Below are 11,998 nucleotides of genomic sequence, written 5' to 3'. Positions count from 1 at the left end.
GAGACAGTGGGCATCCTTGTTTTGTGCCTCTTTGGATTGCTATAGTATTAGAGTCCATATTGTTAGTTCTGCATTTTGCTGAGGCTTGGGAGTATATTTGAGGATTTGTAGGAAGTTGGGGCCAAATTTCATGTTAGTTAGTACTGCTAATATGTATTTCCACTCTAAGCAATCAGAAGCTTTGAGGATGTCTAGGGACATAGTTGTCAGTGGGAGTTTAGTTGCCTTGCTGTGTTCGATCAGGTTCAGTAGTTTCCTGATGGGGTCTGTTATATTGCGGCCAGGAACAAAGCCGGTCTGGTCTGGGGCTATTAACTTGTGTAGGAAGTTTTAGGCGGTTGGCCAAGATTTATGTGAGTATCTTGTAGTCTTGGTTTATTAATGAGATTGGGTGGTATGATTCTACTTTGAGGCTGTCTCTCAGTTGTTTTGGGATGGAGACTATTTTGGAGTGGGTCCAGGTTTAGGGGATGGGCCCCCCTTTTATGATGTCATTGAATAGGTCATGTAGGGCATCAGGGGTTCTTTGAATTTCCTATAAAAATTTGCTGTGAAGCCTGGGGCTTTGTGTGGTTTCAGGTTTTTGAGGACGGTATCTATTTCCTCTGGGGTGATAGGATGGTCCATGAATTCCTGTTCCTCACCAGTTAAGATAGACATGGTCAGTCCTGCTAGGAATTTTCTGATTTCCTTCTCAGGTGGGTTATGGGAGGTGTATAGGTTGGAGTAGAATTCTACAAATTCTGAGGTTATTTCTTTGGGGGAGAATGTTATGTTGCCGTCTTTTTTGGTGATGCTGTGTGTTCTTGTTTTGAGTGCTTTTTTCCTACATCTATTTGCTGGTAGTCTGGAGTTTCCCCCTCCATATTCATAGAAGCATTGTTTAGAGTATGGAATGCTGATCATTGTTTTGTTGATTTCTAGGGAGTCTAGTTCTCTCCTTTTTTGTTCTATAAGTTTGAGGAGTTTTTTAGATCCTGTTTGTATGTAGCTTTCTCTTTTATGCAAGCTCCTCTGGTGACCGCTTTCATTGCGTCCCATAGGAGAGGGGCTGTTATATTATCTACATAATTTTCTTTGAAGTAGTTTTGGAGTGTTTTTGTGATAAACTATCTCTAATTAGTTTATTTGTGGTTAGGATGGGACTGAAGGACCATGATGGGGTGGTTTCTGTTTATTCTCCTATTTTAAGGGTAACTTTTACTGGGACATGATCTGTGATTTTAATGCTACCTATGTTTGTTGATTCAACCAAGGGGATCAGACCTTGTGTGAGCAGAATGCTATCTATGTAGTTTGGACACTGTGCCGTGGTACCCGGACTGGAATGTGTGGCTGGTGTCTCCCAGGTTTTCTTTACCCCATATGTCATAGAGACATTTTTTAGCATTTTAAGCAATTTGTAAGAGTCCCTAATTGTTTGGGTTAAAGAGTGGGGGGGTAGATTACAGAAAGTAGCCTATATGTTGTTATATAGGTGTTTATTTGGGGTATCTTGGACTATCTGGTGTCTGATTGGTCCTGGGTCTCAGCTGGCATGGAGGGCCTTTTTTAAGAACAGGCTGTCCTTCCTGTTGTTTGTGATAGGTAGTGGTCAGTGAGATGGTGTTAAGCATCCTTGTGATGCCTATGTTGGGTATAAGATTTATACGCAATGTTGTCAGTGTTATTAACAACATCGTTGGAATGTTGGGGTGGGGATATGGGTATTGGTACGCTCTGGCACTATCATTGTGCTGGTTGTGTGTCAGATTTTAGCCTGTTTGTGGACAGATAAAGACAGATAAAGGAGGTGGATGGAGGGGGTAGGAAATTTAAGAGTAAAGGAAAAAGGAAAAAGGAAAAACAAACAGAAAGAAAAAAGAAAAAACCAAAGATGTTGAGGTGGTGCTGTATGAAAGTAGTATTTATATATATCAAATAATAAAAGTGTGAAGTTGTGGGTGAACATATCAGACGACACAGCAATTCTTCAAACAGCTCTTCTTTATTCTGAGGTCAGAACTGAACTGAACTGAAGGGCTCAGTCAGCCTGCTTATATAGAGCTCCAGTACCTTGTTACTGTAACAACTTTCTAAAACTATCCAATCACTGAATGTCACTTTCGATCCTTCATTTGCATAACTATCTACAGTATCCCCCTGCTGGCCCAGGGTGAGAACTTCAGTACATAACAAAAAGTAAAAATAAAAAGTATATGGAAAACTCCTTTAAGGGGGAAAATAAAATAGAATTATATATGTATATATGTATTCTCTTTAAAGAGAAAAAGGAAAGGGGAAGGGGGGGAAAGGGAAAAAGAGGGGAAGATAACAATAGCAATCACAATAATGTAGAAAAAAGTTTTGTTTTGTTTTTGTTGTTTTAAAAAAGGAGGTTGATAATAAAGGGCGGGCAGGAGGAGGAAGGACACCCCACAAAAAAGGACTCTTTAAAAATTTTTATTCTATTTTCTTTTCCCACTATTTAATTTAAAAAATGGGGGTGGGGGTGGGGTGGGGAGTCAGGGCTGAAGTGGCGGTCCCAGGAAGTGGCCTCTGTTGGTTCAGGGCTCCTTTATGGGCACCACCATTTTAATTCTTAAGAGTTAGAAAAATGGAGGTAAAAAAATTGAGGGGGGAAATGTATTAAAAATACATTAAGGAAATTAAGGAAAAGGATTTTTAAAAAAATGATTTGGATCCTGTTTCCATTTCCAGCTGCCAGTGGCACCCCTCTGTCAGCAGGAGAGGGCCAACACAGTGCCCGTCTTCTCCCAGGGTGATTCTCTTAGTGTGGCTCCCCTATGGGTCCCTGCCACTTCCCTCACTCCAGTCACTAGAGAGGTTGGATCTGGTTTGGACTGGGCTGCGCACTTCTATGCGGCCTCCCTGACTCTCCCAGTCCCATCCTACCTCTCTTTCTTGATTACTACTGTCAGATGGCAGTGGTGGTTGCTCATGAGTAACCAGGCAGGACTCCGACCTGTCTTTAACAGGTTTTATTTTGGTGCAAAACTATTTACAGTGCAGAACCATCAGTTCATGTCTGCCTCAATCGCTAGCAGAATCTGGGAGTGGTCGTTTCCAGGTCCTCCCCCAACATAAGAGCTTAGTCACCCCCAGCCTTTTCCTTCCTCCTTTGCGTTTTATGCCTCTGCGCAAGGTGGGTGATGGAAGAGGCGTGCTTCCCTCCTGACCGGCTTGGCAAGGATCGGTGCCGAGGCTTCCAGCAGCATCCCTCTAGCACTTTCCCCTCCTTTACCCGGGAGGTGGGGCTTTCCCCAGCCTCCGACTGACGAGGTGCAGCGCTGGGACTCCCAACAGCAACCTCTGGTCCCTTCCCTCTTCCCCACTGGAGGTGTGGCTTTCCCCACCGCAGGAAGAGGAACTGCTTCGCAAGCTTTTCAGAGGTTCCCTGTATCCCAACGGCCCCTTTGCCTCCCTTCCCTGTTCCAGTGGTAGGCCCCTGACAGCTACAATGGCGGTTGCCGTGATGGTGGAAGCTGGCAAGTGTAATGTGAAGCATAATTATAAGAATATTTTTAGTGCCTGTTTTTAAAAACAAAAAAATAAAGACAGCATGCCAGGCTGAAAACGGGGTTCTATTGTGCGTTAAACTGTTATTAACAAAGAAGTAAATCAAGACATTTCTTATTGAATGAAACAATGACGTGTTGATTCCCTTGCTCTACACCACACACTAATGTGGCACCAGGTTGTAATTTCAGAACAGGAACAGGAAATAATACAAGCAATTGTGTTTTGCCACTTAAACTAAGGCCAGGCTGCCATTTTGTGCTATTAAGTGTACAAAATAGATATAGGCCTTGGACATGTCAATACTCCAATTCCTAAACATTTCTGGGAAGATAGCTTTATAACCTCAGTGCTACCACAAGAAAGGATGAGGGTGTGTTCCTGTGGTATCCAAATAGGATCTTAAGGTTTTGTTTGGTAAATACAGCAAAAGATGGTCTTTCTGATAACCTGGTCCCAAAGCATTTAGGGTCCTGAAGGTTAAAGCCAGCACTTCAAATTGTGCTGGGAAATGCACTGCGAAATTGTGCTGGGAAGTGCAGCTGTCAAATCTTAATATGGTCAGACTTCTGAGTCTTCTTGACTGTGAGCTGGTTCACACATAAAGCTGTGCCAATCCCAATATTTATATTGCAAATATTTGGGCTCTTGGAGAAGAGATGGTGTCAGTTTTGCTCCTCTGGTCTGCATTTTTGTTGTAAGCCATTACATGCCAACCAGCTCAGTATTTTATGGACTACAAGAAAATACATATGTAGTGACTTTGGCTTACCTGATTCATTTTTTAAAAATATTATGTTCCAGGTGAAGATAGCATATGTGAACTTTGTCAATCATTGCTATGTAGACACTGAGGTGGAAATGAAGGAAATCTACACCAGTAACCACATCTGGAAACTATTTGAAAACTTTCTTGTTGATATGGCAAGGGTAAGTGTTATGAATCATTAAATATTGATTAATATTGAATCATTAATAATCTTTATTAAAGGCAGTGGGCTGGAGTTTTATGTTTCTGTTTTAAGTTAAATTTATGTTTATTTTTTCATGAGTCACTGGAACGAGGGACCTACAATGTGGGGTGCCAGATGGGCTGTGGCCCCAGGTACGTATTAATGAGGCAGGTGCCCCCACGCAGACACCCCCAGCACAACGTGGCCTGGCACTTCTCTCCTGACCTTGGAGGAACCAATACCCACAGAGAGGAGCACTGGGCTACTCTGTGTTGAGGGCGCAGAGTATTTGCTAAAGCTAACAATTAGAAAAGCAAGTGCTTACATATTTTCGGTGGCTCCATAAAGTTCTTAAGTGACAGTTCAAAGTAGAGATGAAATTTCTCAGTCCTTCTGGTGCCTTATGCCTTAGCTGAACTTAGACTCCAGTATCTGAGTAGCATGAATTCAACCCAGCCCTCTTGCTCTTTTTATACAGCAGGAAAGCCAGTGTGCCTCTGTGTGCATTTTTTATTACCAGTTTGAGGGTTGGGGGTGTCCCCCCCCCCGGCTACTGTCTTTTAATTTGTGTTCACATGTCTTCAGGAAACCCTCAGGTAAACCCACTGAACTGTTTCATGCATCACTTTTGAAGCTGCTGGTTAGTTGAAACTACAGAGCATACTTTTATTACTCTGAAGGATTTTCTGTGCTTTAACATGTCCAATTTACAGAGGGCAGCATTTCCTCCCCTTCCCCCATCTAATATGTTTGTCATGAAAGATTGTGCACTCCTAAACCGGTACAGCATCATCCTCCCAAGAGGAATATCCACAGACCTTCATTGGCCTCAGGTGTAGAATTAGCACAAGTGGCACAATGCAAAGGTCTGTTGCCAAAATCCATATTGACCATTTAGCAAACATGACTGATGTTGCCTTGCATCAAGTTATTGTGATGCTTGAGGTAGTCACTTATTTGTAAAGTAAAATAAGAGAAAATTATTCCTAACTATCAGGGGACTGCCATCAGAACGGGGAAAGGAGGTGGGGTATACAGGGAACCTCTACCGATTCTGAGAAGCAGCTCCTCATCTGGCAGTAGGGAAAGCCACACCTCCAGCGGAGCAAAGGGGAAAGGAAGTAGCCTGGTGGAGGGAAGGCTCGAAGATGCTACTGAGGGCCCAAGCACCTCACCTAGCACGGCCGGCCAGAAGACACACACGCTTCTGTTGCCCTGCTTGCGCAGAGGGGTGAAACATAAGGAGGGGAGGTGGAGATTTGGGGTGTCCAAGTTCTTATGTTGGGGGGAAAGCCGGAAGGGGCCACTCCCAGAATCTGCTAGTGGCTGAGACAGTCATGGACTTTGGGGTTATGCACTGTAAATAGTTTGCACCACAATAAAGCCTGTAAAAGACAGGTCGGAGTCCTGCCTCATGAGCGACCATCATCAGCATCTGGCACTAACTTTCAGTGGTATCATTTAATTCACCCCAAAGTGTGTGTGTTTCTCTTTGAAAGCATTTCTAGTAGCTGTCTGATAACATTCCTTCTATTTCTCTGTTCCTTGTTTTTCTTGCTACACAGCCCATCCATTAGAGTAGAATGTCAAAAGTGCTCTCTTCTATTCTATTTTCATGGAGCCTTGTGTGGTTCGAGCTACCCAAGCCTTCTAGATTACTGAGTTTATTTATTCAGAGAAGCAGGGAGGGGAGAAGAGAGTTATTTTAGATGGAGGCACAGACCATATGTTTTGAATACATAACTTTTACCTTGCTTTCAGGACTTGGATTATGAGTTTAGCATCAAGAATGAATGTTGCAAAAGCTCCCCAATCATTTAGAGATAGGACCCTTCAGTTGCTGCTGCTCTATGTGTTTTTCCCTTATTGCTTTCAGATACTGCCTGTCCTTAGCAAATCAGGAAGACTTTATGGAGAGAAAGTTTCTCCTCAGGCGCATCAGAATACTTTGTGCCTTGATATCCTTACTCTTTATGTTTACTCAGAGGCCTAATCCCTTAAGCATGACATCCTCTCAGTGTGTGTGTGAGAGTGTGCACATATCCTAAGAAGGGCATCACATGTTTTATTGGGAAGCACAGTGGTCCAGGGCAGAAGAATCTTTTGTGGCACAACTTCATACTTTCAGTAGCAGTCAAGCTCTATAATAAACTTAAAGTTTTCACAGTTTTGGAGCACATGCAATTCAGTAATAGCTGGGGAGTTTCATTTGCCCAGTCTATAAGGAGAGACCTTCACTTGATCTAGATCAGAGGTCAGCAACCCGCGGCTCCGGAGCCGCATGCGGCTCTTTTACACCTTTGCCGCGGCTCCGCAGATCCTCGGGGACCCTGAGCAGAAAAGCAGAAGCGCCAGAAAGAGGAGGGGGATGGAGCTGGGCAGCCGAGCCGGGCAAAGCAAGGCAGCAGCGGCAGCGGAGCTCGAGAGGCGGTGGCTGCTGGGATGGAGGAGGAGGCGGCGGCGGCGGCCAGAGAAGGGCTGCTGCTGCTGCTGCTGCTGCTGCTTCTGCCGCCGGAGGGAAGTTCTGCCAGGCGGCTTCACAGCTCATAGCTTCCCCCACCCACCCAGGCCACGCTCTCCTCAGCCCCGCGCGCGAGGCACCTGAGGCGAGGGGGAGAGAGAGCGCGCGCTCGAGATGGCGGGCGGTATATGTGTGTGTGTGTGTGTGAGAGAGAGAGAGGGGGGGGGGTGGCAGTGGTGCTTCGGGATCCTTTTCCGTGCCTTGCTTCTGAGTGGCTGCCGAGTTGAGGGAGAGCACCTGAGGTGAACCACAAAATGGGCCCGCCCTCCCTGTCAGGGAGGAAGGGGTGAATAACGTCAGTGACGAGGAGGGGGTCCAGAGGTAGCCAGCAGGAGAGGCGGGGGAGCACGAGAGCAATTGCAGAGGGAGGGGGGCTGTTAGGCACCAAAATCCTGCATGCGGGATTTCCCCCGTTCTCTTGTGCCTATGCAATTCCTGCCCTTCTCCCTTCCCCCTCAAGATTTGCTGCAGAGACAAGCAAATGAAGAAGGGAAGAGTATTAGCTGGCATGTCCCCGGATCCCATGGAAAGCACTACAGATTCCTTTGCTTATTTTAAGTTGGCTTCAAACCTGTAATTGTGCAGGTGTATGTATGTATACATATACACATATAAATATTCATATCTCTTCCCTCTCACCTTCCTTTCACCCAGTTTCTCTGGCACTGGTTTATAAATGCTGCTATGTAGAAATGATGAGAAAGTTGCACCAGCAGAAGGAATGGATATGTACTGTTAGTAAAAAGAGAGGGAGTTGAACTGCAGGGAGGGACAGACACTTTTCTATGTATTAATTTGTATAATGCCCTCTATGCACATGGTGCTTTGCAAAAAATGGATATGAGAGGTACCATACCCCTCTTTGCTATCTGAAATAGACTCAGGGAAAAGAGAGAGAATGGGGGAAGGGGAAGAATGTGTGGTTATTTACATTTGGCTTGTTTTGCGGCTCCCAGTTTTTTTCCCCCTTCGGAAACGGGTCCAAGTGGCTCTTTTTGTCTTAAAGGTTGCAGACCCCTGATCTAGATCATAGGAGCCAACTCTAGGGGCCAATGCCCTTTCATTCCCCCCCCCAATGAAATATTTGAGGGGGACCACAAGTTGATGAACATTGTTGTTCAAATGGTGTGTGTTTTGTGATCAATTATGTGGGGCACCTCCCCCCAATATTTTATTCAAGTTGGTACTCCTGACCTAAATAGTTTGTTTTTAGTTATGTGTTCTGCTCACTACTGTGCAGAAAATTGCACATCTGTTGCATGTATTTAGTTCCAACAGTGCATCCACAACTGACCTCTCATATGATGAAGGCACATCCAACCCTTTTTAGCAGCTGCTTTCTAACAATTTGTGAACAGACAGCCAGGTCTTCCTTTGTGGCTGTAAGTATGGCACTACAGAGGTGGAAATCTCCCAGGTGTCTTGTTACAGAAGAATGGCCTCTTAGATCTTGTAGCTCATAAATGAATAGTTTACTTAAAAAGCAGGAACAGATGATAAATTTCAGTTATCTGGCAGGATGTCATAGAACTCCATGCAGACTAAGAAATGGAAGACATCCTTGTGCCATTAACCCTTCTGTACCATCACTATACGTGTTTTGTTTCTTCCTTTTCTTCCTTTTGAATTATCCCTTTTTTGTTGTCTTCTTTTTAACATTTTCCTTATTTTTTTTTAGAAAAAGCAGAATAGGAAGCCAAGCACATGTGTTCATGATAACTGAAAATTCGCTTTAAATGTAAAAAAGTGACTCATGTTAGTGATCTAAACCCTGGGAAATGGAGCTTTATTGTTCCATGTTTGGTATCACCTACTGTATAAGGAGGGGTGGTGTTTTTTTGCTTTTGTTTTACATTGAATATCAATGGGGGGAAGTGATGGATGGGAGCTTCTGTTTTCACACATTCTTCATGCAGTTCCTCTGTCTGCTCTAGGTTTGTAACACAACCACAGACAGAAAACATGCAGATGCATCTCTGGAGAAGTATGTTACAGAATCAGTAATGAACATAGTGAGTGGTTTCTTCAGTTCTCCATTTTCAGACAACAGCACAAGCCTCCAGGTAAAGACTTAGAATCATAGAATTTTCCAGACCCTTGATCATTTTGGTTGCCCTCCTCTGCTTATGCTCCAGCTTGTCAACACCCTTCTTAAATTGTGGTGCCCAGAACTGGGCATAGTATTCCACGTTTGGTCTGACCAAGGCAGAATAGACTGGTGCTATGACTTCCCTTGATCTGAACACTATGCTTCTGCTGATGCAGCCTAGAATAGCATTGTTTCTTTTTGCTGCTGCATCACACTGTTGACTCACGTTAAGCTTGTTGTTCACCAAGACCCCTAGATCCTTTTCAAATGTACTGCTAGCAAGCCATGTGTCCCCCATCCTATATTTGTGCATTTGCTTCTTCCTCCCTAAGTGCAGAACCGTATGTTTGTCACTATTGAAATTCATTTTATTAGCTTGTGCCCAGTTCTCCAATCTGTTAAGGTCATTTTGAATTCTGATTCTGTCTTCTGTGGTATTAGCTACCCCTCCCAGTTTGGTGTCATCTGCAAATTTGAAATATGTGATACATGTTTATTTCAGACTACTATTCCATGGTCTCACATGTGACAGGAAGTTAGCAATCCGTGCATTCACAGGAACGTTTATTTCATTGGTGACACTATTTGCTTGTCCCCACCCCTATGTAAACAGGAAGAAATCTATAAAACAATTTCATTTCATTTTATTTCATTTTCATTTATTATCTTTCTGTGCCGCTTTTCAGTCACACGAATCACAAAGTGGCTCACAAATAATAAATAACAGTAATATAACAGAACTTCACAATTACAGCATAAATCTTATAGAATATTTAGCAATCATTGGTAAAACAGCCACTTTCTACAAAATACGGTTAACAAAACAACTTAAAAAAAAGGTAAACATCACAACCACAATAAAAAAGTCATATTCACAGCACACATAACCTACAAAACAACATTAACAAACTAATAACAAAAAATAAACACTGCTGAATTCTCTCTCTCTCTCTCTCTCTCTCTCTCTCTCACACACACACACACACACAGAGAGAGAGAGAGAGAGAGAGAGAGAGAGAGAGAGAGAGAGACATAATCCCTAGCTCTGTACTCTATGAAAAATTCAACTTATATAAATTTTTTTCCATAAAAACATTTCCACCCTGCCTTTCAGCCCCCAAAAGTATATATTTGATGGAGGGTTTGAAAGCCAGAATCCACAGATCTTTTTGCCTAGGGCAGCCTTCCACCCTCCGCTGCCTGATGTTCTTTAACTACAACTTCCATCATTGAGCAGGCTGCCTAGGAATGATGGGGGTTATAGTCCAACATCTGAGGAAATCTGGCCTAGATTATATTAGTTGACACTGCATAGATTAAGACGAAGGCTTGCCTAAATTCAGCTGCTAAATCATACAGCAATACTCACTGCTGAGGTACAGTGTTCTCCCTGGACAAGATAGAAGCAATTTCAGACATTTCAACAGGTGACCCCTCTTTATTTTTGCTGTTAAAGCAAGGAAGTGAAGCAGACTAAAACCCAGGAAAATGTCCTATGATGGGTCAGGGTATTTGTTCATCTAGCCCAGCATTTTCCACTCTGACTGGCTGCAGCTCTCTAGGATCTTGAAGATGTGTAACATTACCTGCCTCCTGATCTTAAGATGTGAGGGATGAACCTGGGACCATCTGCAGGCAAAGCATGTGATCTAATACTGATCTAATACTGATCTACAACACCAGCTAGAAGCCAAACCTGGATATATTATCATTTCCTTTTTTCAGCTTTCCTGGCCCTTAGGTCAAAAGCATCCTGGCCCCGAGTGCTAGAGCGATTGACATGGCTAGACTGGAGTGAGTGTCTTCACATATGCCAGACCCCATAGAGGTTATACTCTTGCTACCCAAATCCTTCATTCAGATTTCCCTTAGGCCAGCGGAGCCACCTTGAGGCAGGTGGTAGAACCACTGGCTCTGTCTCACTTTCCCTCTCATGCACCACTCTAGAAGAGTGCTTGGTGCAATAATACATGGAGTATGTGAAATCAGTAGCAGTGCACATGTGTTTGTATTAGGCTAGAACACATAGCAATTTTTATTTATTGTATAAATATATTGGATCATAATATCTAAACATGTTTGAGCTGATAACATATTTTTTGTGTTCTTTCAGACACACCAGCCTGTTTTTATCCAGTTACTGCAGTCTGCGTTTAGAATTTACAACTGTACCTGGCCAAACCCAGTGCAGAAATCTTCAGTAGAGTCCTGTATCAAAACTTTAGCTGAAGTCGGTAGGTCATTATACTCCTTGCTTTCACTGTTTCTGTTTTAAGTGACTTTGGATGGAATACCTGTTACTTCTAGGAAAGTAAAATCCTGCAAATTGCTAGTGCAGGAAACCTTTGTGCAATCTCCTTTGAAATGAGCGGAAGTTGAATTAAAGGACGGTCACTAGTGGAATGTGCACACTAATCTATACAGTATTTTGCTTGCAGTGGGGAAGCCTCACCACAAATAAAACATGAGTGGCTAGAGAGAGCTTCGGGTGTGGCCTCTTTCTTGCCCTATAGAATTGCTGCAGGACACTTGAGCAGAAGAATCTTACCCTGATTGCTGCTGGTTCCCTGGCAAGCAAGGGCAACAATTACTCTAAGACTGAACTGACTTGACCTGGTGTTTCATCAGGCTGGCCTGGATGCCCTCAGTCTGGCCTGCCTTGGTCCCTTCTATCCTGCTTTCAAATTCATAGCAGCTGATGAGTCACGGGAGGAGAAGGCAATGACTCAAGATTATTGGCATATCAGAATTGTGGCATATCAGACTAGGACCTGGGTTCAGCCATGAAGCCCACCGGGTGACCGTGGGCCTGACCTACCTCACGGGACTGTTGTGATTATCAAGCAGAAAGGGGGAGGGGGGTGTGTGCCACCCTGAGCTCCTTGGAGGAAAGTTGCTATATAAATGTAATAATAA

The 11,998-nt window shown here is 43.7% G+C and overlaps 1 protein-coding gene across 7 annotated transcripts in view; it reads left to right on the top strand.

Annotated features, from left to right (window-relative positions):
- The window catches only part of ITPR2 (inositol 1,4,5-trisphosphate receptor type 2), a 330,950-nt gene that overhangs the window by 158,464 nt on the left and 160,488 nt on the right, over nucleotides 1–11,998 (top strand). For all 7 annotated transcript variants that reach the window (XM_083464129.1, XM_083464132.1, XM_083464131.1 and 4 more), the window contains 3 exons: nucleotides 4,324–4,449; nucleotides 8,928–9,056; nucleotides 11,196–11,316. In XM_083464129.1, the coding sequence (XP_083320255.1) occupies nucleotides 4,324–4,449; nucleotides 8,928–9,056; nucleotides 11,196–11,316 (376 nt within the window). The remainder of the gene's footprint in view (nucleotides 1–4,323; nucleotides 4,450–8,927; nucleotides 9,057–11,195; nucleotides 11,317–11,998) is intronic.

Source organism: Podarcis liolepis (genome assembly GCF_965112155.1).
Source record: "Podarcis liolepis genome assembly, chromosome: 10".
NCBI classification, from domain to species: Eukaryota; Metazoa; Chordata; class Lepidosauria; order Squamata; family Lacertidae; genus Podarcis; species Podarcis liolepis.
This window is presented reverse-complemented; position numbering and strand designations above follow the sequence as displayed.